The 27,899-nt window shown below is 35.5% G+C and overlaps 1 protein-coding gene across 3 annotated transcripts; it reads left to right on the top strand.

Moving 5' to 3' along the window:
* Window positions 1–27,800, top strand: LOC126825732 (GTPase Era, mitochondrial). 3 transcript variants are annotated; one of them, XM_050555503.1, is made up of 12 exons: window positions 1–150; window positions 816–968; window positions 2,569–2,696; window positions 3,563–3,640; window positions 4,505–4,551; window positions 5,841–5,902; window positions 7,586–7,698; window positions 15,427–15,604; window positions 20,827–20,990; window positions 24,185–24,334; window positions 26,672–26,752; window positions 27,635–27,800. In XM_050555503.1, the coding sequence occupies exons 1-12, from the start codon at window positions 63–65 to the stop codon at window positions 27,755–27,757; spliced, it is 1,365 nt and encodes a 454-aa protein (XP_050411460.1). In that variant the 5' UTR covers window positions 1–62; the 3' UTR covers window positions 27,758–27,800. The 3 variants fall into 3 exon arrangements, with proteins under 3 accessions (XP_050411460.1, XP_050411459.1, XP_050411461.1); XM_050555502.1 differs by having other exon boundaries at window positions 20,611–20,990; XM_050555504.1 differs by having other exon boundaries at window positions 55–160; window positions 20,611–20,990.
* Window positions 27,801–27,899: the final 99 nt, after the last annotated feature.

The raw sequence follows: 27,899 nt of genomic DNA, 5'->3' as shown, positions 1-27,899 counted from the left end.
ATAGTGATCTGTGGCCAAAAAGAAGGCAAGGGAAGTAACTCTTATAGGTGGCAGAAAAAATAATGGCTACCTCCACAAGAACAAGCGTGACATTTTTATGTCGGATACTTTCTTCAGTACATGTCCAGTGTGGTCAAAAGAATCAACAATGTAAGTTAAGGTATTCATTCACTATATTTTAGTTGGAATTGATCGATTTGTCAACAATCACTGCAGTAACACTAGGGACCGGGTATCATTCAGATTTGATGAAAAAAGGAAAGAAACTGAGCTTACCATCTATAATATAATCTAATAGGCCTACACATATTCAGTTAATAGATTGCCATGCAGCATGTGTTAAATAAACTAGATGACCAATATCAAAACTAAACTAAATGGTCATTAGATTAGGCCTAGATGACCGATGTCAAAACTAAATGGTGTTTCTTAACTGAATTAACTGAATATGTGTATTAGATTATAGATGGTAAGCTGGAACATTTAAAGTTATCATCTGATTACCATTATATAATTTGTACACATTGGCATGCACGTAAAAGAGTAGGTTGTAGTGTCGCTGTCCGGGCAAAATTTCCCTCGTAGCATACTGTATGGCATATGCCCATCTTCATTAGCCCAGTCGGAGCAGTACAGCTAGGACGTTAAACCCCATTTCATTTCATTTTTTGCAACCTATATTTGATGAATGATGAATAGAAGCAAAACCTATGAGGAAAAAAACAACAGAACGAATTGCCCAGTAAGTACACCAGGTGTGGTCGTTTGATCAAACCAATATATTATAAAATTAGAATATTTTTTTATAATTTCAGCAACATGGTGTAGAATCTCCAGGGTTTATTCATCAATTAAACATTGTTCTACTTCTGCTGCAGTGAAAAATGGTTCTGAGCTGTCAGATTCAGTGAATGAACCCAGTCTACCCTCTACACAAGATTTATTAAGGGGTATTGGTAAAACAAAAGGTAATTTATATCATCAATAAGGAGTCCAAAGGATTGTCTTATAGTTTTGGTTGAGTATCTGTTGAAATTATTGTTAAACAGCTAATCTATTTGAGATATGTCTTAACTGCATAAAACTATAAATTACTTACTTTCACGCCATATTTTAGCACTGGATCCTTGCCCTGATCCGTTTGAATGGCTATATGTACTTCTTTGTAGAATTGTATACAATATTTTGTTGTGACCCTATGTGGTTTTGGCACTCCTGAGCAATTTGGCAATCTCAAATCCAACCTTTTGACTCAATGAGTATGACTATTTTTTTATACGCCCACAAATTGTTTGTGGACGTTCTACAGGTCACAATTTTTATCCGATTTTGACGAAACTTGAACTATAGGTCTATCTCCCAAAGATCTCGGTTCCTTTCGATATTGGTATGTATCAGACCATAACTTCATGGATTATGGCCCCTGATTGTACGAAAAATCACGTTTTTAGCTTGTGGACACTCTAGAGGTCACAATTTTCATCCGATTTTGATGAAACTTGGATTGGAATGCATGTTTATATCTTAAAGATTTTGGTTCCTTTCAATATTCGCACATATCGGATTGTACCTTCCTGAATTATGGCCCCAGATAGTTACGAAAAATCAAATTTGGTCACAATTTTTATCCGAGTAAAAAAAACGTTTTAGTATATCACTGTTACACTCTAATGATGGTCGAGTTCGAATTTTGTGAACATCGGACCAAAACTGACGGAAAAAATTGCCCCCCCTTGTACGCAAATAGTGTAAACATCTGTTATATCAAGGTCGTGGACCTTCTAAAGATCTTGGTTCCTTTCAATATTCGCACATATCGAATCGTAACTTCCTGAATTATGGCCCTTGATTGTACGAAAAGTCGCGTTTTGAGCTTGTGGTCCCCATAGAGGTCACAATTTTTATCCGTGAAAATCTGACTAAAACTTATGGACATAATGGCCGCCCCTTGTACACAAATAGTGTAAAAATATGGTACATAAAGATTGTGGACCCTCTAGAGGCCACAGTTTTTGTCCGATTTGGATGAAACTTTAAATATATGTTTTTATTATAAAGATCTTGGTTCCGTTTGATAATCACACATATCCGAACGTAACATCCTGGATTATGGCCCCTGATTGGTCGAAAAATCGCATTATTAGCTTGTGGATTCTCTAGAGGTCAAAATTTTTTTCCGATTTTAAAAACCGTTTAGATATATCACCATTGAACCATAATGAGGATTGAATTCGAATTTCAGGAAAATCAAAATGAAACTGCCCGACAAAATCGCCGCTCTTTGTACGCAAATTGTGTACAAGTATGTAAATTGTAATGCAAAGGTTATGGACCCTCTAGAGGTCACAATTTTAATCCGATTCTGAAGCAACTTAAAACATATCTTTATATTACAGAAATCTCAGTCCCTTTTCATATTTGCGCATTTCAGACCATAACTTTCTGGATTATGGCCCCTGATTGTACAAAAAATCGTTTTTTCTTTTAGCTTGTTCTCTATCCATCTCTTGCAAAATGTGGGCATATCCTGCCTGGCAGCCGACCTTTCAATTTTGGTTTATTTTAAAGGTGAACAGAAAACACGTTCTGTATTGAAGCCAGATCAGCCCAGTGATGCTAAAATTTTAAGAGTAGCGATTATTGGTACACCAAACTCTGGTAAATCAACCCTTACAAATAGTCTAATGGGTTGGAAGGTAGGACCAGTTAATACTTTATAGATAATAGAATGTTTCAGTACTATTTTATTGTATGGAGATATATCAGTGTGGATTGAGATTGTATTAGATGACTTCTTTTAACTTTGGTGTTATTCAATTTATAAAAATGCTTCTACATGTACAAACTTTTTAAGAGACCCAAGAAAAAACTTTTTAAGATGCATTACCACGAAAGTATTTATGGAGTAATTATTTCCAATAATAGTATGGCAGATTTGGTATTTATGGAAGGCTGAGACACCCAATATTACTAGAAAATTACTGGATTCCCTGGAAAACACCTATGGGGCATGCACAAGACAAAAATGTTAAAGTATCACTTACTGACAGCCTGTCTGCTTGAGTGATGTAGGAAGCACTAGTGGTTGTGAGACACTGCAATTAAATGGCTGAAATAGAAGTTGGCAGAGGATAATCCAAGATTTTACTTAGGCTTCGATATTTATGTTAAATGGACACAAACAAAGCTGCTTAAAATCGATTTTTACGACTTCGGGTAGTTCCTTGTGATTAAAATGTTTTGACAGGGATATTGATGTTTTTGATAGATAAATTAATTTGAATATTATTTTAATCCAAATATATCAAATCACACAGTTTGTACGTGGGAAGGCATTGGTCAAAATTAATCATTGAATTGGATTGATCTGATGTGTTATTGATTAGTAATTATGATCGAATTGTTGTTTCGAAAGATTACCGATAAGCAGAAGTGGGTTTAATTACATATACTTGTTTAGTTTAAATTATGGCTTACAGTGTTTTATCTTCATGTTGCCTTTATTAATTTACAACTTTCATATAAAGAACGTAAAATGCCATAAAACATATTTCTTTTAAAGGTGTCCGCAGTATCTCAAAAAGTTCACACCACAAGAAAAAACACACTAGCGGTTCACACAGAAGACAACACACAAGTGGTAAGTTGTGTTCAATTATTTTGAATGGTATAATGATACAATTAAAGATGATGTAAGAAGTAAAGTGGTCTATTGTAGGTCTCTCATTTGGCCTTGAATGTTATATAAAACATTTATTCACATAATCAACTCTCTAAATCTTCGCATAGTTGAGATTTTCCACCCATTTAAACATGATTGCAAGTTAATTATTTAATTGAAAAATAGATAATCAAGACTTTGTTTATTATCGTATTATGTTTATTCATTTTGCATTATCTATTTTTGAACTATTAACGACCAGCTCTTTATCAAAATCTTACATATGCGATACATCTTTAATAAAAGTTTTGATCAATTTTACAAAAGTTTTTATTCTACTTGCTAGTATATTCAAGATAATATAAGTACCGCTGGACAATTGCAGGTTACCAGTAGATACGTCAAATGCTGATTAAAGATGATCTTACGGTCATTATTTAAATGCTATTCAAATATTTGATTCCATTCAACTGATAATTTTTTAGTACATTTCTGGAAAATGTGAATCTATCAAATGAATATTTTTTGTATCTCTGTTTATTTATTTATTTCCTTGAATTACCTGTAGGAGATACATAACTGATTAGTTTGAATCACTTTCAGTTGTCGCACAAATTTCCTTAAATGTGATTGGCCAATCAGAGAGAGCTAAATGTGTGAGTGTGCCCCCTCTAAATAGACCTTAGTACTGCCTATGAATATTTTCTTACAAAAAATATTATTTTCTGTTTCAAATTTGTATTAATTGAAAATTTTGAAAATGATAAGCAAATTGAGGCATGCTAGTATAACATTAATTTAGTAATTATTGAATATAGTTTAATTGTATAATTTGTATTTCAGGTGTTTTTAGATACTCCAGGTATCCTTCATCCATCACAGAGAAAAAAGTAAGAAAATATAGTGGATGAAAAGAATCCCACAAAAGTCTGTGTAACCCCTGTCCCCCATTCACTTCAGTGTTAAATCTATGGGTTTTATGTCCAAGTACATCAAGCATATTGGAGTTGTCATTACCTTAGTTTTTTGTCAGCAGTCTTGCTATGGGACACATATTGTGATTGTCAATGATGTTAATATTCATGATGTGTTGATCGTTAAAGATCACATCATTATGTGGGGGGTTGGGTGGCCAAATGGTTAATGTGTGCGCGTTGGATCAGAAGGTCTGTCATTGAGTCAAATGTCATGGTTTCGATTCCCCGCTTGTACGTGACAAGGAGTAGGGTCGCCTGTCCAACCTGGTTTCCTCCCACTGCTAAAGACCCCTACACACAATCAAATTATTGAAATAAAAATATTGAACCATATGTTAGTCCTGATATGACCTAGTTTGTGTCCAGTGGAGGTTTCTCTCTCTCTCTCTCTCTCTCTCTCTCCATATCATTATGTGGCTTGGGTTCTAATCATTTACTTCTTCTGTATATATAAGTACAGTTATTAAAGATACATTATGGAAGATTAGAAAAAGAGGTGCCAGTTCTCAATATAAAAACTAGATAATGTAAAGGGAATATGCTGAAAATTCCAGTCAGATTGCTTCTCTCTAATCTGAGAAAACTTTATTTTAAAATCAATTTAGTCTTGATTGTCATTGTTACCGCTTTCACAATAATTAACAAAGTCTCAATTATCCATTTTTGCATTTAATCATCAACGGGCATTGAAAAGCAGATCAGATTCAAATCCAATGAAAATCAGACACATTAGATGGCATTGATCGTTGATTATCGTCTTTTCATGTTCAATAAATGTCTTGCATAATGTATGTTTAATACAGTACTGTTGGGTTTTTAAATGTTTTTCCTTTATTGATAATCTATTTCAAAGTCATGGGAACTGCTTCCTGTAAATATAAACTATACTCTTCAGGGCTTTGCCAAGAGAAAACTGAGGACAAATAGATCATGACTATTTGTCCAAATATAGACTCACACAGAATGACTTGTGTGAGTTGCCATTGACCATTGTTTAGTGTGTTGAAAAGATTAAAACAAATTACAGCAGTGGACTTGCTGGATGGCTGATGAAAAGTTTCTGTAGAAATAAGAAAATATTCTCTATCTGCTTCATTTTTTAAATTGCCCAGTCTCATCTTATGGCAATCAATCCCCTCCCCACCCCTACAAGTTTTATATATATATATAGCTATGTACATTCAATATTTTTTTATTTAAAGACACAACTTAGAACAGCAGTTAGTAACAGATCCAGAAAGCAGTTTACTTCATGCTGATATGGGTGAGTAAAAGATAAGATACTGTACAAGTGCACTTCTTTTATAGTGTCTTGAATATTCCGTATGTATAAATTAAAACAGAACTCTTGTTGGTTGTTAATATTTGTATATTATTTGGTTAAAGATACATTATAGGAGATTAGATAAAGAGCTGGCATTTCTCACTATAATAGTTAAACACTAGATAATGTAAAGGGAATTTTCTGAAAATTTCAGTAAAATTGATTCACTCTAAACCAGTGTTCTTAATTGGTTGTTTTTTGTCGGCTTTAGCCGATTGATGTTTAATCTAGCTGATTGGTAAAACAATGAACCAGCCAGTATGGTATCATAAATCAATCTACTTTCGGCTAAATTACATCGGATTAATTATTACATGTTAATTAAGAAGTCAATCAACATGCTTGTTGGCTACAACAAGTCATGGCCTTAGTGCGAATTGACCATGTGGTTCATAATCCGAGTAGCCTAATTAGCACATTTAACGGTAATTTGGATAAAACAAGCTTGCTGATTATCCATAGCAGGTTCAGTAAGCTGCTTTTGTAAAAATAGCCCACGTGGTGAAAGAAGACAATCTCGGCATGGTTTGCCAATCGAGCGTCTTCCACGTTCCGTATGAATTCCAGGTACCGGTAGATATTAAAATAATAACTGGATCATACATTGATGGATTCCCTGACCAGTTGTTAGGTAAATTTAAATCTTCATTGGGTATAATCCCCTGATAGAATACCTAATACACTGAGAAACAGTCATTAATAATATATTTTCCCGATAGAATCTCCATTGCTGAATTCCAATGACAGGAGTATTACTGACGTGATCTTGAAAGCTGGTACATGAATTAAATATGGAAAATTTTCAAATGGTGTACCTAATTGTCATTATTTTTGTGGTAATCACATACATCAGAATACGACATTCTCCATAACAAATTACCAAGAATTATTTCGTGGAATTCTCGTTATATTAAAGGGAATGGAATCTTATAATTAACCGATTAACTAACGGGACCTCATTTGACCTAATTCTGGCCGGTTCGTTTCAAAATGGATTAAGAACCCTGCTCCAAACCGAGAATTTAGCGATTGAATTTTGTGCCTAGCTTCGATCGTCATTACTAAAGTCGGTACGATAAAAAAACATAGTCACGATTATCCATTTATTTATTAATGTTGAGTATAATAATTGTTTAGATTTAACTGAAATTCACTCTACTACAATACGACTATTCTGAGATTTTGAAATATTTTTCATTTCATTACCCATAGTATGCCTTTGTTATTTTATTTATTGTAAGCTTTGGTCAGTTTATAATTCAGTTTTTCCTGGTCATAAATTTGTCATAAAGTGAGTTTAAAATAATTTTTAAAGGATAAGATGGACCAACTTATGGTACAATCATGTTTTGTGCATAATTGTTGGTTCATTGGCTGATTGGGACCCAAGATCAATTCCAAAATAAACTTTTTAGATACATCTTGTGCAAAAGTCATGTTTCGGATAGATTTGGCTGTACGCTTGTGCTATCTTTTAAAAGTTTTTAATTATTGACTGAATAACATCCGCTTCTCGGCCTATCAGTGTAGATGACCTAGTTAACCTTGAAGGAATATATTGTTGAAGAAATTTTTGTATAAAACAATTTCTATTGAGTACAGCGTTTTGTGTTTTATATTTAGTTGCAGTTATGATAGATATATCAAATACATGGACCAGACACCAACTAGATTCCAGAATATTACATCTTTTACATCTGAATAAACAATTACCTTCTATTCTTATATTAAATAAGGTAGGTCTATTAACACTATTTACAGAGATCAGTTATATATAGGATCATTTAGACATTACTTTACAATAGCAATCTAATATAGTCCTCCACCTTTCAAAGAAAGCAGGGGACTACTAAAATGGATTTGTCTGTCTTTTTGGGTACACAATGATGAACATTTTGTGCTTAGGCTAAGGAGAGATAAGCAAATTCATTGGTTGAGACTTTTAAGACACAATAACTCTTAACTGAGTTTGATGATGAGAATTTTGGATGTCCAGCCCATATGGTAATGTGGAGTTATATTACGAACACCCTTTCTGTCTATTGGTTGTTCCACACTTTTTGTCAGTTTTTGAGAAACTTCCAGGAAACTTGTATAGGATGAGGATCTCCATTTCTTTGGTTTGGGGGGGGGGGGCCGGGATTGTAATGATTAGGAATTATGTCCTTTTTTTGTCCTTTTTGGACTGTTGCCATTTGTAAAATTTTGAAGTGGATTTATCTGTGGTGCTGGTTGCTCATTTTTCATGTTACTCATGTGATCTGTATTGATGTGTTTCTTTTGGTAAATAGTTCTACTATTGGTCTCATATAAAATACTAATCATAAACTAATTAACAGAAACTGTAGATGTTGTTACTATATCGTGGCTCAGAGAGTACTATGTTGGCTCGCTAACTGTGTTCGATCGCGGTGTAGGCTGAGAAAGTTAATCAGAATTTTCGACGTTGTTCCCCACTGTCAGCGGTGCTCGACAGAAGGCCAGGCAAGGGACATTCTATAGTTGTTAAAAAAAACAAGGTCCTGTTTTCACACTGGTGTGCACACGAAAAGAACCCTTGGCTGTTAGAATTCAATATTCAAGAGTAGGCCGCTGTGCCACTGTTTAAAAAACTTCCCTCATAGCACACTGTATGGCGTATGACTATCTTCATTAGCCCAATCGGAGCAGAACAGTGGAATGTTAAACACCATTTCATTTCCTATCTGTGACTATATCAAATAGTGATGGTCAGATGATCGGTTTCAACATCGGTAATTGGCCGATAAATGGCATATTGGTAGAAATTGGTATCAGTATTGTTTCTGATAAGTACTAACAAATTTATAAACAATGTAATAAACAATGGTCCTCCATTGATCACTGTCACTGATCATGAAATAGTTCCAAATCTTACTACTTTACGTCAATTTACTACTTGTGTTGTCTGCACACTGTCGTAGGAGGTTTTAAAAAATGTGGGAAAATATCGCTTTAGTTACGCATGACTAGGCTGAAGGGGAGAGGGGTGTGTCTAACCCTTGGCTGTCCCTTTGATGTCACGTGATTACTCTCAAAACTACATCCAACATACAGGCTTATAGATGTTGATAAAAATTTTGACATAATTTAGTTATTTGTATCATTATGTACTTTTAATAATTCATAATATAGATCATACATTAAACAAATATAGACATAATTTGTATCATTATTTACATTTACTAACTCATAATATAGATCATACTTGATTAATTCATGATATGTGACCCATGCTGGCAAAATGAGACAGAAAGCGCAAAGTCTAATAATGAGCTAATGACAAAACAAGTGAAAATATTGATTTTGATCGAAATTGAGATTTTCACAAAAATGAGTCTTATCGACCCAAAAGATCAAAATAGCAATAAAGCATTTTAAAACACCTTTATTTGGACGTTTTGTAAGAGTACCATATTCTTAAATCTTTCTTTTTGTCCCCTGCCTTTCTAAGAATGCAGGGTACTATCAAAAAGGGTCTGTCTGTCCGTCTGTCACACTTTTTGGGCCTCAATAACTCTCCTAATTGAGCTAGAATGTTCAAACTTGGTATAGGTGGTTATTATATTAATGGCTTGATGGAGTTCGAAGATGAGCATTTTCTGTATAGTGTAAGCAGAGATAAGCAATTTGATTGTTTAATGCTGTCGGATACGATAACTTTAGTTCTAATTAAGTGAGAGTGATGAAACTTGGTGTATAGTTTCATTACATCAATAACTTGACTAAGTTTGATAATGAGCATTTTCTGCTCAGGGTCAGCAGAGCGATAAGCAATTTGATTGGTCACGACTTGGAACACAATAACTCCCCTTCTAATTGAGCTTGAATGTTCACACTTGGTGTAGATGTTTATTAGGTGAATGCCTTGATGGATTTAAAAGATAAACATTGTCTGCTTACATTAAGCAGAGATAAGTAATTTGATTGGTTTATGGTTTGGGACACGAGAACTTTAGTTCTAATTAAGTGAGTGATGAAAAATGGTGTATAGTTTGATAACATCAATACCTTTGACTAAGTTCGATAATGAGAATTTTCTGCTCAGGGTAAGTAGAGTGATAAGCAGTTTGATTGGTCACGACTTGGAACACAATAACTCCTCCTAATTGATCATGAGGTAGAATGTGCAAACTTGTTGCAGGTGTTCATCAGATGAATGTCTTGACTGAGGTCAATGATTAACATTTCCCGCTAAGGCTAAGCAGAGGTACATGTGACCAATTTCATTAGTCGATGCTTTGGGGCAAAATAACTTTGAACTTTGATTGATTCTAACTCATGGAGATTGATGAAACGTAGCGTATAGTTGATAGTCAGTTTGATAGCTCAGTACTTTTAAAATCATGGAGATTGATGAAACGTAGTGTATAGTTGATAATCAGTTTGATAGCTCAGTACTTTTGAAAAAGATAAATGTGCAATTTAATTAATATGTGTCATTATGAAACATGAATCTCTAGTTTCTAAATATTGCCAGAGTGTTACTGATAATTCCATTTTCAATGAATACAAACAAGTTTTAAAATCCATACAATATGTGAATATACTTTGCCCAGATACCCGCGCGGTGCATTGTGGTATCAATGCTGCATTCTGAGCTCACACTGTCCGGTTGCAATTTGTAATAAAAAATATGAAAGTGGTGATAAAAATTTGATTTTGGCGATAATGTATATAGATTGCCTTTGAGTGTCAACCAAAAACCATGTAGCGGCGTGCTATAAATTAATCAACCAGCTGAAAATCTGGATCGTGTCATTGAGTAATAATTGTCATGGATATTGATCATTGCCAATGATATATATATATAAAGCCTTTTCCAAGTCAACATTTACTCCGAATAACTAATAAAGGGGTGATTATTTGATATGTTGTTTCGTCGATAGTTGAACTCCGTTTGCTGTGGCTTCATACGGCATGTAAAATATACAAGCATGCCTAATTACGTGTTTCGGACCTTCGGTCTAAACAAGTATTGTTTCTGTGAGTGTTTTTTTTATGTTTTGGGCGGGGGGAGAGGGAATTTAGTCAGTTTGTGCAGCCAAAACTGTACATGGTGCAAACATTGAGATTACTAAAATTATTATTATTATTATTATTATTATTATTATTTACCGCGGGAGCCTTTTTCTCCATGATCGAAAACAGATATCGATCTGGGGTTCAATTTTCTCTCGGGAAACCATGTGGTGGTTACTCGAAAAAGTATTTTTGAAACTTCTGCGCAGACCGGAAGTGGTCGAATTTTGAACGGTAGCAATAAATCAAAAATCGGCCGTGGTTTCGCCAATTTTTTACCAATTTTAAAACAATTCACATTTTTGGAAACCTAGAATCTCTTCCGAGACAATGGATATCTCACATTTTTCAATTTCGAACATTCATCTATGGCTTTTGTCGTTCGGAATTTGAAAATACGTTTTCTTAGGAGACAATTTTTGTAATTTTTCAAAATTTTCAAATTTGACCTACATTTTTGGATACCTGAAGGCAATCCGATTCCAGTAATATAACTTTCATTCAGAGTTATCACCCTTTAGTTTTCGAATTTTGTGTGCCCGAATTTCGTTTTACGGCCGAATTGACGTTTCTGAAACTTATGGAACATGAAGTTATAGTCCAAAACCAACTGATAAAACTATTTCGACAAGAATCCTTAAACCGGAAGTGGTCGAAAAAATGTCCGATATTTTGAAGAAAACGCAAAAAATGGGTGCTTTTGGGAAAAACATGATTTCTTCACCCGATATCAACGGATTAAAGAAATTAAGGTATCGTTGGGTAGCCCGGGGATTTGACTGTCATATGATACCCATTTCACACGGATCCTATGAGAGGGCAGCAAAATATGACATGCTGAAGATCAGGTATTTTATGATTTGGAGCGTTTTTGGACGCCTGTATCTCGAAAACTGCTCCAAGGATTTTTTTTAAACTTTCCCTATCGAGAGTCCCTCCGGTAGTCTTGTGCATGAATCCATCCAATAAGACATTGAAATTTCTGGAATAGGTAAAATAACGTACTGAAAATCGAAAAAAGTTGAAAAATCGTGAAATTTTGGAAAATGCTCTATTTCTTTATTATTTAAAAAAAAAATTACAAAAAAGTTACATATTCAGATAGCTGACGTAATTATGATTCTAACGATGTATAATATGTATTGAAATATTTAAATTTTATTTTCGATATATTGACATTTTTGCATTTTTGGCACTATTGAACATAGGATTTCCTAGGGGCATTTTATCTGATCAGACAATGTAATATATCATTACATAGCCCTGTGGCTATTTGATAAGCCAATCCGGTTATTAAAACTATCCCGACAATAATCTCCATACCGGAAGTATGCAAAAAATGGAGAAAAAAGGTTTTAAAAAATAGCGCTCTAGCGAAAAACTTGATTTCTCCATCAGATGTTAGCAGACCAAAAGAACTAAAGTATCGCTGGATAGCCCCATTAATGGACTATCATATGACATCTGAATGATACGATTTAGATGGCTAGAAAATAAATTATGGTACGCTGAAAATCTAGTATTTTCCGTTTTGGAGCATTTTGAGACGGCATAATCTCGAAAACGAAAACTACGATTTTTCTTAAGCTTCTTTTACTCAGAGTGCTATCGGTGGACTATGGCGTGAGTCCAAAAATAAAAGCATCGAAATAATATAAGTGGTCCAAAAAGAGCCTCAATCTTGGAAAAAAGTTGAAAAATCCTTAAATTTGATGAAAATGCTCTTCTATTTTTCTTCCTTTGGAAAACAGCTAATGGATTTTTCTGAAACTTCTTGTACAGAAGGTTAGGTAACCAAACAACTTGTTAAAACTATCCCGACAATGATCCAAAAACCGGAAGTAGTCGAAGAATTATCCGATATGACATCTAAATGGTAAAAATTCGCGGGTTAGGCAATATATAAAGAAACGCTGAAAATCTATTATTTTCCTTTTTGGAGCCCATTCAGACGCTTTTATCTCGAAAATTTCTCTTATTTCCTTTCTTTTACTTCTTTTACTTAGAGTCCTAACGGTGGTCTATGGTGTGAATCCAAATTTAAAAGCCTCAATATAGTATAAATTGTCCAAAAGGGCCACAGTAAAAAAATCGGTGCTCTTGCAACAATCGGGATTTCACCGTTGGGTGTGACCGGATCAAAACATCTAAAGTATCGTTTGGTAACTCGATAAATGGGCTATTGTATGACACACTTCCTGTCTGATTCCTGAAAGCCGTTTCAGTGCTGCTTGCAGGTCTAGTTAATTTTAAATTGGGTCATTTCTGACAAACAGGAAGTGTTTTACGGATGGGACAAAAATTAATCTCAGATTGCCCATATCTCTATCTCGTTTATTTCTCAACAGATCTTCGTCAGGTTTTCATTTTTGGATTCTTTGGACAAATCTCATATGGTCTCGGACCAACAGTTTTTAGATATTCGGAAGTTCGCTCAATTAGTTCTAGCATCAAAGATTTGCGAAAGTTTTCTTCAGCATCTTTTTGATATTCGGTGGTGCCACACCCACTTTTTGTTAATATTTTGTCTGTAAATGATATACAGGTTGCATTTATTAATACCTATATATATATTATCTGGACGGATTTATTTATGACCAATCTCCAGGGGCAGAGCCACGCCCAATTTTTGTGTTTTTTGTCTACAAGATAGAATTCTAAATGGATCATCTTGGAACTTGGCATATTTATTCCTAAACTGTAAGGATAGCAACCTTTTTATTGTTGATATGTTGTCTGTAAATTTGGCAAAACAAACCCAATGCCTAGCCTTCTTTGCCTCTTGTCATATTACAGCCATTTCATATTTTATTCTTTTCATTTTAAAAAGTACCATATCAATCAAAGCAGGAATGTAGACGTATATTGCAGCGTTAGCGATGCTCTTGTTGAATTTCAATTTTGTGTACTTCCAGTTTCACTTTGAATTTTTTTGACTTTTGACCTATCTGGTGACCTATCAGATTCTGATACCATTACGGTACCGGAAAATAAAAGTAGACCTATTATCTACACAATTCAGTCATGTGACAAAGATAACAGTACACAAGTATAGCTGCGGTAGCTTCTTTGTCTCCTGAGCACTAAGGTGCTAATTTATTGGTGAGATTAACAGAAGTTATTCCCATAAAAGTTATAATATACAGTGCACTCTGTCACATTCGACCTCTAATCACTCCGGCACTCTGTTACATCCGACACCATTTTCATGTCCCGATTTATTTCCTTATTACTTCAGCCAAAAAATCTCTGGGTAATTCGACCTCTGTACGTTCCGGTTTACGACATCAATCCGCCGTCCCGTCATACGATTTCCATTGAATCGACACCGTATAATCCAGCTTTCAATCGGTGGGTGTGAAGCAAACACTTACCGATCAATTATCCGTGAGATTAAAACTAGATGGGTGTGAAACCACGAAAGATTAACAAGCAATCACCAATCAATTATCTGTGAGATTAAAAGTCGCTACCGTGGGTCTTTGTTGATTACTTTGATAATTTTAATCTCTTGTACGACAGTTGTGACAAATACTCAAGAATATTCACGAACTTTCCCCCGAATTCACAGTCGTAAAAATATTCCTCGCACCTGTTGGAAACATTCGTTGCGCATGTCGATTGAACCTGAATAACCTATAAGTTTGGTCACCCTACAGATGTCTTCGAACCGTGTGACGATGCTCGATTCACAGTCCGAAACGTCCCAAATTGACAGAATTGCAATCGAGTGATGCGGAAGTCAGTCCTGTCACAGTTCTGTTAGTCCCGAAGACGGAGGTGGTGTGAGTAGAATAATTGTGACGTAATTTAACACGACGAAAAGGTTTCGGCTGCATGGTTGGATGAGATATTTATATATCCAGTCGACGCATGCGTTGTAGCCCGAAGTACCCATTTTCACTCGATTGTCAATATTTTTCGGATTGAGAGAATTCAATTCCCAATTATCAATGAACACGTGATAGCAAAGACAAGAGTGCGATTAACTTAAGACGGCGAAGAAGATAAATTAACGACAGACTTGACCTATTCAAAATGCCTACGCATGTTAAATGAAATAAAAATTAATGTAATATAATTTTGAATGTACAGAAAGGTTTATCATTTTTAAAGGGAATAACCTTCTGGTGATTCAAAGTTCTATTTTCGAAGCTACATTATAAGTTCCAATTTTTCCGGGTTTGAGAAAACTGGATATACCGACACTCTGCGTAATCCGACATATTGTAACGATCCCGTACAATGTCGGATGTGACAGAGTGCACTGTACTAATATATGGACTGTATCGACCAATATATTTCGCTGTCAATATCTGATATCGGTAAAACCGATAGTAGCCATATCGGACCATAACTTATATCAAATAATAACATTTTGAAAAATACAATAATTTTGTTTTTGTTGTTGTTTTTCTTATTAGATTGATCTAGTCAAACATAAGGGTGTCCTACTGGGAATAGTCAGAAAATTAACAGGTGGCTATTGTGGTGGACAGCCATTGAACATAGGAAGCAAGAAAACAGATGAAAAGATGAATTTAAAGAATATTTTAGACCGATATGAACATGATCAAGTTGTCATAAAACAGAGTTATCAAGGTATACTATGTACACATTCTAAATATCTCATGGTAATGAAATTGGACGTTAAACCCGATTTCATTTCTCTTGGTATTATTACAATCATCTGATCTTCTGCCATACCAAGAACCATAATCTTTAAGAGGCGATGACCTAATTTGAAATAGAAATTTAGATCAGGGTGTTTATTCGTTCATTTGTTCATGGGGCTTAATATCTGTATCCACCGAGGTGTCTGTTTTTCTTTGGGTTTTATATTTCTTATCAAGTAATAAGAAAACCCTATCAATGTAGAACTTACCCTATTGAAATTCACAGTTTCGCAAACTTCTGTTCCATGGTTGCTGCCTTTTCCGAAAACCTTAGTTTCAGTGTAGGTGTATTATATCTTCACCCTGTCCGTCGGTCTAACAACAATTATTTCGTAGGCGATGTAGGCTACAGTAAAACATTGGACAAAATGAACCCTATCGATATTCAGTGTTCTGCAATATTCTGTTCCAGAGTACCTTGTGAATGCGGCAAGTTAAAGTTTGTAACATATTTTTTTTAAATTCGGTGTGAAACATTATGGTCATGAACCCGATCGATATCCAGCATTCCACACCATTATGTTCCAGAGTTCCAGTTCCCCCTTTCCGAGATCAAGACCAGAGATTAGAACAGATTTGTTTCAAATTTTGTTTGAAGCTTTGGGCTCATGTGTGGTTGAACCTTCTCAGTATTAAGTGTTGTACTCTTTCATTTAAAATTGGTTTTGACTGGTACTTCAAATATATGAGTATAACTCATTTTTGGACCCCCTCAGCTTTGAGGTTTCAGTTTTGGCCATCCCAAGGTGCCCAATCTGTAAAATTAGTTTCAACTGATACCTCGAATATAGAGGAATTAAAAGGTGGGGGTGGGGGATCCTATTGATATTTAACACTATTAATGGGAAACCAACTAACCTGAGCCATAGATAACTTAAAGAGAATGTGTGTAAGAGTGTGGGGGGGGATGATCTGTGGGGTGTACACTTTCATTTAAAATTAGTTTCAACTGGTACCTCGCATCTATGAATATAACCATTTTTTAAGCCCTGGGGTTTGAAATTTAGGATGTCAGTTTGGGCCGTCCCAGGGCCACAATCGTCTGTTATGGGCAATTTCGTACTCAGTGAGCTGTACTCTTTCATTTAGAATTGGTTTTAACCGGTACCTCGAATGTATGAGTATAACCCATTTTTAGGGTGTCAGTTTGGGCCATGCCAGGGCCAAAGTTGTCTGTTATGGGCAGTTTCGTGCCTAGAGAGATATGCTCTTTATTGTCCCCCGCCTTTCGAAGAAAGCAGGGGACTATTAAAATGGGTTCGTCCGTCTGTCTGTCTGTCCGTCCGTCTGTCTGTCCGTCACACTTTTTGGGACACAATAACTCTCTTCCTAATTGAGCTAGAATGTTCAAACTTGGTGTATGTGTTTATTAGGTCAATGCCTTGATGGAGTTCGAAGATGAGCATTTTCCGCTTAGGGTAAGCAGAGATAAGCAATTTGATTGGTTGATGCTTTGGGACACGATAACTTTAGTTCTAATTAAGTGAGATTGATGAAACTTGGTGTATAGTTTCATTACAGTAATACCTTGACTAAGTTTGATAATTGAGCATTTTCTGCTCAGGGTAAGCAGAGCGATACGCAATTTGATTGGTCGAGACTTTGGAAAACAATAACTCTCCTACTTTGATTGTCCCCCGCCTTTCGAAGAAAGCAGGGAACTATTAAAATGGGTTCGTCCGTCTGTCTGTTTGTCTGTCTGTCTGTTCCGCTTATGGTAAGCAGAGATAAACAATTTGATTGGTTGATCTTCGAATTGAGTAAATGTTCATGCTTATTGTCCCCCGCCTTTCGAAGAAAGCAGGGAACTATTAAAATGGGTTCGTCCGTCTGTCTGTTTGTCTGTCCGTTCCGCTTAGGGTAAGCAGAGATAAACAATTTGATTGGTTGATGCTTTGGGACACTATAACTTTAGTTCTAATTAAGTAGATAAACAATTTGATTGGTTGATGCTTTGGGACACTATAACTTTAGTTCTAATTAAGTGAGAGTGATGAAACTTGGTGTATAGTTTCATTACAGTAATACCTTGACTAAGATCGATAATGAGCATTTTCTGCTCAGATTAAGCAGAGCGATAAGCAATTTGATTTGCTGAGACTTTGGAACACAATAACTCTCCTTCAAAATTGTTCAAAATTGGTGTGTATGCTTATTGTCCCCCGCCTTTCGAAGAAAGCAGGGGACTATTAAAATGGGTTCGTCCGTCGTCTGTTTGTCTGTCTGTCCGTCACACTCCTTCAAATTGAGTTAAAATGTTCAAAATTGGTGTGTATGCTTATTGTCCCCCGCCTTTCGAAGAAAGCAGGGGACTATTAAAATGGGTTCGTCCGTCTGTCTGTTTGTCTGTCTGTCCGTCACACTTTTTGGGACACAATAACTCTCCTCCCAATTGAGGTAGAAGGTTCAAACTTGGTGTAGGCCTTTATTAGGTCAATGCCTAGATGGAGTTCGAAGATGAACCTTTTCTGCGCAGGCTAAGCCGACATAAGTCATTTGATTGGTTGATGCTTTGGGACACGATAACTTTAGTTCTAATTAAGTGAGAGTGATCAAACTTGGTTTATAGTTTCATTACATGAATACCTCGATAATGAGCATTTTCTGCATAGGCCGAGATAAGCTATTTGATTGGTTGATGCTTTGGGGCACGATAACTTTAGTTCTAATTAGATGAACCTTTTCTGCGCAGGCTAAGCCGACATAAGTCATTTGATTGGTTGATGCTTTGGGACACGATAACTTATGCAATAATGAATTGACATTTAATGACAGAAAGAAAACAGTGAACTTTGCACAACTTGCAGCAAGATGGAAAATAGACCCGTTGATACAACCAAACTCTAGATCTGTAGGCATAGAGCATGTTTTCCCCTTAATATGCTATAATTATTCCATCAAAAACATTGTATGCTTAGACTATAAGTAAAGATATACTGTTTGATTGTTCAATACTTTGTAAAAGATAATTTGTGATAAATTTATATGTGTCCTCTAATTATTTTCCTATTTCGGCGGGGGACATCAGCCTCACTGTTGGCTTGTTATCTTCATTTACCCTTAATACTACGGAAACGAATGTCTTTATTTAAAGGGTGCATGGCATAGCTCTATTCTATGAAATCGTAGACGAAAATAGGTCCAAAAGCACATAGTAATTTAATATGAATGTATAAAATAATTTTTAGAATTTCTAATTAATTTTTTTGATTGATATACGTGAACAGTCCAAACTGAACATAGTAATGTAATATGGATGTATAAAATGCTTTTTGTCCCCCGCCTTTCGAAGAAAGCAGGGGACTATTAAAATGGGTTCGTCCGTCTGTCTGTCTGTCCGTCACACTTTTTGGGACACAATAACTCTCCTTCTAATTGACCTAGAATGTTCAAACTTGGTGTAGGTGTTTATTAGGTCAATGCCTTGATGGAGTTTGAAGATGAGCATTTTCTGCTTAGGGTAAGCGGAGTTAAGCAATTTGATTGGTTGATGCTTTGGGACACGATAACTTTAGTTCTAATTAAGTGAGAGTGATAAAACTTTGTGTATAGTTTCATTACATCAATACCTTGACTAAGTTCGATAAGGAGCATTTTCTGCTCAGGGTAAGCAATTTGATTGGCCGAGACTTTGGAACACAATAAATCTCCTAATTGAGCTAAAATGTTCAAACTTGGTGTAGGTGTATATTAGGAAAATGCCTTGATGGAGTGTGAAGATGAGCATTTTCTGCTCAGGGTAAGCAAAGATAAGCAATTTGATTGGTTGATGCTTTGGGACACGATAACTTGAGTTCTAATTAAGTGAGAGTGATGAAACTTGGTGTATAGTTTCATTACATCAATACCTTGACCAAGTTCGATGATGAGAATTGTCTGCTTAGGCCAAGGAGCAATAAGCATTTTGATTGGTCAAGACTTTGGAACATAACAACTCTCTGCTTCTAATTGAGGTAGAATGTTTAAACTTGATGTAGATGTTCGTCTTGACTGAGTTCAATGATTAACATATCGAGCTAAAGCTAAGCAGAGATAAGCAATTTCCTTGGTCGATGATTTGGGACAAGATAACTTTGATTCTATCTGATAGAGTGATGAAACTTTGTGTATATTTGATAATCAGTTTGATTGCTCGATACTTTTGAAAAAAAAATAGCTGTACGATTAATTAATATGTGTCATCTATTTATTTGGTGATTTCGGCGGGGGACATCAGCCTCACTGTTGGCTTGTTTCATTTCAAATTGGTTTCAATCGGTACCTCAAATGTATGAGTATAACACATTTTGGGGGTCATTCTAGGGGCCACCAGGGCCACCAGGGCCACACCCATAAACTGGACCCCGGCAGATGCCCATTTTTATACGCCCACATTGAAATGTGGACGTATATTGTTGTCGCCCCCGGCCAGCGTCCACAATCGCTTGTGGACGATCTAGAGGCTAAAGTTAATATCTGATTGACTATAAATTTATACACAGTGTTTAAGGTCATGAGACGAAGAAGCCTATTGATTTTCAGCGATTTCCGATAATTGCTGCCAGAGTTATGACCCTTGATCACTTCAAAAAATCTTGTGGACGCACTAGAGGCCAAAGTTAATATCCAATTGACTTTAAATTTGGACACAGGTTTAAGGTCATGAGATGAAGAAGCTTATTGATTTTCAGCGATTCCTGATCATTACTGCCAGAGTTATGGCCTTTGATTACTTCAAAAAATCTTGTTATTACCATTTCTAAAAATAAAAACGAAAAGTGTACCATTTAACATGTAAAAATTTTGATTAAACTGTTCACTTAGTTATTAGCTGATTAAATAATAGTTAGATGAATGTCTTTATCTGTCAGTCATCAAAGAAAATTAGGAATGTAGAATGTGGGCATACTGTTTAGATATGATAATATAAATTATGATATGATATTTATACAGATGAATATGATGGGTATGATGATTATGATGATTACGAAGGTAATAATGAAACTTCTCACAAGATTCCTGAAAGAAAACTGAACTTATATTTAGAACAAAGTAAACAAAAAATACATGAATTCCGCGAAAAACGGGATGAGGCTCGAATGAAGAAAAACAATGAAAATAAAACTGTAGATGAAGATGTTCGTTACAGAATCCTCCAATTATCTGTAGGTTTGGACCCGGACGTTGAAGCTGTTATCCAGAAATCCATGGAGAATAATCAAGTTACACCACAAGACATAAAAAATGAAATACAAGATATGAAAGGTTGGAAAGAATTCAGTGAAATTTTCATGATATCTGCTTATCATGGAGATGGGGTCCAGAGATTAAAGGTAAATTATACATGTAATAAATTTACAGTGAAATTTTTATTTACCCAGCCAATTGGTATTTCAGGGAGTGAAATACATACACTTAAGCTAGATAACGATTTTTTACAAAATATCATTTTAGTAACATCATTTTAAAAAATATTCATAGAACTTGGAGAAATCTGTCCATCCATCCATAATTTTTATCTGATTTTGACGAAACTTGAAATATATCTCCCAAAAATCTTGGTTCCTTTCGATATTGACATGTATTGGACCATAACTTCATGGATTATGGGCCTTGATGGTACGAAAAATCATGTTTTTAGCATGTGGTCCCTTTAGAGGTCAAGATTTTTATCCGATTTAAAAAAAGGTGTGAATATATCACCGTTACACACAAGATAATTCTTTACAAATTTTGTAAAAATCAGACCAAAACTGTCATACAAAATGACCGCCCCTTGTATGCAAATAATGTAAAAAAATGGTATTACAAGGTAGTGGACCAGTGATGGGATTTTGCCTGTATATTCCGGACTTGTCCGAATCTTTTTTCCAAACGCCCAAAATTGTCCGACCGGGAAAAAGTGTATCGTCGATAATACGCTGGGTTTATTAGGTAATTAAGTGATCAACGTATTTATCGTGTTATACCGTCTATAAACCTACCTTGATGAACTACTTAATCTGCCTTGATTGACTGACTTAATCCTTTGTTGGACAATTCATCAATCTAATCTTAAACAGAAGTCATTGCTTTCCTTTTGTCGGACTAATCGTCAATTCAATAAGAATGATTATAATTTTAATCAACCTGTTTACCTCGTGGTTTCTCAATTGTCGGGCATCTTAATCGCATTGATGTGAGCCGACAGCATCTATAATAAACTAATCATAGATGTCACATATCGTAAGAGTATATAACACCCTAAATCAATGGACAGTCACTTTGTCACGATATCAGTACGTCTTTTAAGAATCCATATAGAAATTCTCATCCACATTGGATCTTTCCCTTGATCTCGAGCGCGGCGCGAATATTATTAGGCAGTGCTTACTATGAAGCTGTGTGATGTGAGTCACGTAGGCTATTAGTCTCTATTATCCAGAAAAATATTCTACGAATATGTTGAAGACTAGGAGTTTCTGGGTGACCGAGACTGGTACGCTGTACGCTGAAGTTGGTTGATGCTATACCGCACCCAGCAAAATAACAAAAAGGGGAAGAGCTACCAATAGCTATATGAGCAGAAATTCTAACGTATTTGTAGGCGGGAATTAAGAAGCATGTCAATCATTCTGCTGTCTTGCCTATGATGCCTGTCACTCTGTCGTGACTATGAAAGAGTGTTATTCGCTGAAGTTAGCTATGCCAGTTTACTTACAAGTGATTTAACTATTTCGGAAGTTCTGCATTTATTTGCTGCCGTATAAACGAAGACACGTAATTCTAAAGGAATATTATGGTTGTGAATTTGATGCCGAAGCAGGATGGGCAAGCTTTCATTCAACATATTACGAAAATGTTTAATTTTGTAGGACATTTACCGATATAAATTTGAATGCCGTACGGGAATTAAGTGTGAGAAATAGCGAGGTCACCAATTTTTATTACGTACGGGATTTGAATATTTTGTTGACATGTGATTTTTAATTGTGGTATGAATTGAATACTGTACAGGAATTAAATATGAAAAATAGCGAGGTTCACCTATTTTTATTACGTACGGGATTTGAATATTTTGACATGTGACTTTTAATTGTGGTCCGGTACGAATTCGTCTGCTTAAATAACGATAAGAGTTATGCCCCTTTATTTTCAGTAAAATGTCCGACAAGAAAAATTTTGAAATCCCATCACTGTTGTGGACCCTCAAGAGGCCTCAGTTTTTATCTGATTTTGATGAAACTTTAAATTTATGTTTATATCACAAAGGTCTTGGTCCCTTTCGATAATCGCGCATATCTGAAGTAACTTCTCAGATTATGACCCCCGATTGTTTGAAAGATCGCATTTTAAGCTTATGGACCCACTAGAAATTACAATTTGTATTCAATTTTCAAAACTGTTTAAATATATCACCATTACACATCAATAAGCTCAAATTTTTTAAAAATCTTAGAGAAACTGCCAGACAAAATGGCAGCTCCTTGTATGAAAATAGTCTAAAAGTATGTAATACCAAGGTGGTGGAAACTCTAGAAGTCACAATTTTTATCCGATTTTGATGAAACTTGAAATGTATGTTTATAATCCAAAGATCATGGTTCTTTTTAATATTTGCGCATATTGGATAGTAACTTCCTGGATTATCGCCCCCGATTGTACGCAAAATAACGTTTTTAGATTGTGGAACCTCTAAATTTTTACCCTATTTTAAAAAAACGTTTAAATTTATCACTGTTACACCCTAATGACAGTTGAGTTCGAATTTCGTGAAAATCTGACCAAAACTGACTGACAAAATGGCAGCTCCTTGTATGCAAATAGTGTAAAAGTATGTCATACCAATTTTCTGGACCCTCTAGAAGTCACAATTATTATCAGATTTTGATGAAACTTGAAATATTTGTTTATCCCAAAGATCTTAGTTCCTTTCGCCATATGCGCATATCAGACCGTAATTTACTGGATTGTGGTCCCTGATTGTACAAGAATCACGTTTTTAGCTTGTGGACCCAAGTAATATGTTTAAAACCTGAAAGTTTTTGAAACTTCTCCTCATGAGCTTTCTTTTCAGAGAGGTAAATTCTATCAATATCTTATAAAAGCTAATGGCTGTTTCAAGTCTACATTGATATATGTTTCAAGTGGGTTAATATTAGTGAATATGACAAGAATGATTTGAAATGTGTAGATGAAAGTTATAAATAGGTTGTTAGCACAACTCTTGGTTCATTCAAGCTTTATTTTTATAAAACTTTTTATGTTTGTTTTGCCAATCAACAGGAAGATGCTGTAACAAGAAAATCAGATTTGAAATGTAGAGTGTAGTTAAAACTGATTTATGGTTCTTTAAAAAATACTGAACTGATTCAATAAATAAATTTTATAATAAACTAGAAATTGGGGACAACTAGAAATTAAGAACAAGACTATTCAATAAAAATATTAACAAAAAATGTAAAGTCATATGTAACTTTAATACTTCATCCATGGGTGTAATTTTGCCAAATTTCAGCTAAAAAAAAAAACAAATTTTGATTTCTAGGAGTATTTTGTGAAAACAGCAAAACCGGGAGATTGGCATTATCATAGTAGTCTTGTTACAGACCAGAATCCACAAGAATTAGCCATGTCATGTGTTTGGGAGAAATTATTGGATTATTTACCAAAAGAAATTCCTTATCAAATGTATCCAGTAAGTATAACTTTTAAAACAAAATTAAGTTCGCTCATCAGTATTTTCCGCTTAGGTTAAGTGTAGAATAGCTGGTCCATTGCGTCATTGGAGCCACGGTGGCTAAGTGAGTAAAATGCTGGCTCGCTAGCCTGGAGGTCGTGGGTTTACTCCTGGTGTTGGCTGAGAAGGTTCATCAGGATTCTCCAGCATGGTTTTCACTTGCCAGTGGTGCAGTACTGAGGGCCTTGAAAGGATAGCTGTCTAGTCGTTCAGAAAGGTCCTGTGTACACCTTGGCGTGCACGTAAAAGATCCCTAGGCAGTTGGAATTCGATATGAGTAGGCCGTAGTGCCGATGTCTGGGCAAAATTTCGCTTATAGCACACTGTGTGGCGTATGCCGGCCTTCATTAGCCTAGTCGAAGCAGAACAGTAGGACGTTAAACCCCCATTTCACTTCCATTTCCATTGCTTCATTATTTACAAAAAATTAGATGTGCCATCAATTAATGTGTCATTATAGCCCACATTTTCATGTGGAGTATTATGCCGTCACCCCTGTCCCTCCGTCCACAATTTGTTTGTGGACACTCTACAGGTCACAATTCTTATCCGATTTTGACGAAACTTGAAATATAGGTTTATCTCCAAAAGATCTTGGCTGCTTTCGATATTGGCATGTATCGGATCGAAACTTCATGGATTATGGCCCCTGTTTGTACGAAACTTCATGTATTATGGCCCCTGTTTGTACGAAAAATCACGTTTTTAGCTTGTGGACCCTTTAGAGGTCACAATTTTTATCCGATTTTGTTGAAACTTGAAATGTAGGTTTATAACCCAAAGATCTCGGTTCCTTTCGATATTCGCACATATCGGACCGTAACTTCCTGAATTATGGTCATAATTTTTATCCGATTTAAAAAATCGTATTATTATTATATCACCGTTACACCCTAAGGACGACTGAGTTCGAATTTCGTGAAAATCAGCCCAAAATTGACAGACAAAATGGCCGCCGTTCCTTCTCAAATAGCGTAAAAATATGGTATATCAAGGTTGTTGACCCTAAAGAGGTCACAATTTTTATCCAATTATGTCAAAACTTGATATGTAAGTTTATAACCCAAAGATCTTGGTTCCTTTCGATATTCGCGCATATCGGACCGTAACTTCCTGAATTATGGCCCCTGATTGTACGAAAAATCATGTTTTTAGCTTGTGGACCCTATAGAGGTCTTAATTTTTATCCTATTTAAAAAAAACGTATTATTATATCACCGTTACACCCTAAGGACGACTGAGTTCGAATTTCATGAAAATTGGTCACAATTTTTATCCGATTTTGCGCATATCGAATTGTAATTTCATGAATTATGGCCCTTGATTGTAGGAAAAATCACTTTCTTTTTAGCTTGTTCTCTATCCATCTCTCGAAAATGTGGGCGTATCCTGCCTGGCAGCCGCTGGTTTATTTTTGTATTGAAACGTGGGTCATCAGCCTGACTTTGATTGTTCAAAATATTTTTATACGCCCACATTTTCATGTGGACGTATATTCTCATCGCCCCTGTCTGTGTGGACACTCTACAGGTCACAATTTTTATCCGATTTCGACGAAACTTGAAATATAGGTCTATCTCCCAAAGATATCAGTTCCTTTTGATATTCGCATGTATCGGACCATAACTTCATGGATTATGGCCCCTGATTGTACCAAAAATCAAGTTTTTAGCTTGTGGACACTCTAGAGGTCACAATTTTGATCCGATTTTGATGAAACTTGATATGCATGTTTATAACCCAAATATCTTGTTTCCTTTCGATATTCGCGCATATAGGATCGTAACTTACTGAATTATGGCCCCTGATTGTACGAAAAAACGCGTTTTTGGCCTGTGGTCTCTCCAGAGGTCACAATTTTTATCCGATTTAAAAAAACGTTCGATTATATCACCGTTACACCGTAATTTTGTCTGAGGTTGAGTTTCATTTAAAAATGGTACAAAATGGCTGCCCCTCGTACGCAAATAGTGTAAACATCTGGTAAATTAAGGTTGTGTATCCTCTAGAGGTCACAATTTTGATCCGATTTTGATGAAAGTGGAAATACATGAGTAGGCGATAGTGCCCGTGCCTGGGGAAAATTTCCCTCATAGCACACACTGTATGGCGTATGCCCGTCTTCATTGGCCCAGCAAAGGAGCAGAACAGTAGGACGTTAAACCCCATTTCATTTCATTTCATTTCATTTCTTTATCCTGCCTGGCAGCTGCTGGTTAAAATTACGTTTAACATTCCACAATAATTGGAAAATTGAAATGAAAACAAAATTACTTTTATAAATATTTTTAACAGAGAATTGTACATTGGGAAGTTGATGAAGATGACATATTAGATGTAGTAATGACTATTGATGCTAATAATCCAAGATATATTGTAAGTATACTTTTAAACAGGGTTCAGTTTGGGAGAGGGGGGTTGGATGGCTGAATGGTTAGCACGTGCGTGCTGTATCATAAGGCGTGTCATTGAGTCAACTGGTGTGGTTTCAATCCCCGGTTGCACGTGACAAGGAGTAGGGTCGCCTGTCCAACCTCAGGGGTTTTCTCCGGGTCCTCCAGTATCATCCCACTGCTAAAGACCCCAACGCGCAAGCGAATTATTGAAATAAAATTAAACCATGTGTTAGTCCCGAAATGACTTAGTTTGTGTCGAGTGGAAGTTAAACCCCATTTCTCTCTCTCTCTCTCAAGTTGGGAGATAACCAGATTTGAAAATGATAATATTAGCCTACCATTCTAAACACTGTACTTTTCACAAGAAAATGATTGATAAGATTCTGAATACTTGTAATTGAAGAGTCCATGGGAAGAACGATCCAAGTCACATTTTTTGTCTTTTCGCATAAAAGGCAAAACAGACTTTTGGACGAGAATGCTTGACGCGAACAGACCAAAGAGTAAGTTTAATTACAACTTCAAAATGATGTTTAATACGAATCATAATTACCAGTACAACAACTGACTTAAATTTTTCAGCCAAATTAAGGTAAAATAAAGGGTACGATGGACGTATTTGTCTGGGAGGCCATTTCAGAAGGGCCTTGGTTCGATGTGACTCCGATCATTTTTACCTGAAATTGATTGTTCCACAGAAAGCTTATACAATTTGCTACCAGATGGTGCCATTAACTGGGGTTTGTTGAAAAAGTGACTTAGATCGTTCTTCCCCTTGGCTTTTCAATTGTATTTTACGAAATATGGTATCATAATATGGATAAAAAGATTATAGTTGGTGTTTATTAAATTTATATTGTAGAAAAGTGTTCTTGGAAGAAAAGGTGAAACAATTCGTCAGATAAGTCATGAAGCTAAACAAGAAATAATGAATGCCTTACGTTGTGATATGAAATTGTCAGTAAGGATCAAAAAAACAAAATAATGTATTTGTAAAATAGTGTAATAAACATGTATTTAAGTAGTAACTCTTAGTTCAATATGTAAATAATGAATGAATACCAGGGATGGACAGAGATTAAGCCTGCGATTAAAGAAGTTCATGTTCTCACATAGTTTGGAGGCCC

The sequence above is a fragment of the Patella vulgata genome, chromosome 6, assembly GCF_932274485.2.
Source record: "Patella vulgata chromosome 6, xgPatVulg1.2, whole genome shotgun sequence".
In the NCBI taxonomy this organism is placed as follows: domain Eukaryota; kingdom Metazoa; phylum Mollusca; class Gastropoda; family Patellidae; genus Patella; species Patella vulgata.
Note: the sequence above shows the minus strand (reverse complement) of the source record. Positions and strands in the feature narration are given on the sequence as shown.

What these genes read in the sequence shown, in the direction of transcription:
- LOC126825732 (XM_050555502.1), top strand. Translation starts at nt 63, where the DNA reads ATGGCTACCTCCACAAGAACAAGCGTGACATTTTTATGTCGGATACTT. An exon ending in CATCCATCACAGAGAAAAAA is followed by an intron (nt 4,552 to 5,840) that starts GTAAGAAAATAT and finishes TTTTATTTAAAG; the next exon opens with ACACAACTTAGAACAGCAGT. An exon ending in CTATTCTTATATTAAATAAG is followed by an intron (nt 7,699 to 15,426) that starts GTAGGTCTATTA and finishes TTTTCTTATTAG; the next exon opens with ATTGATCTAGTCAAACATAA.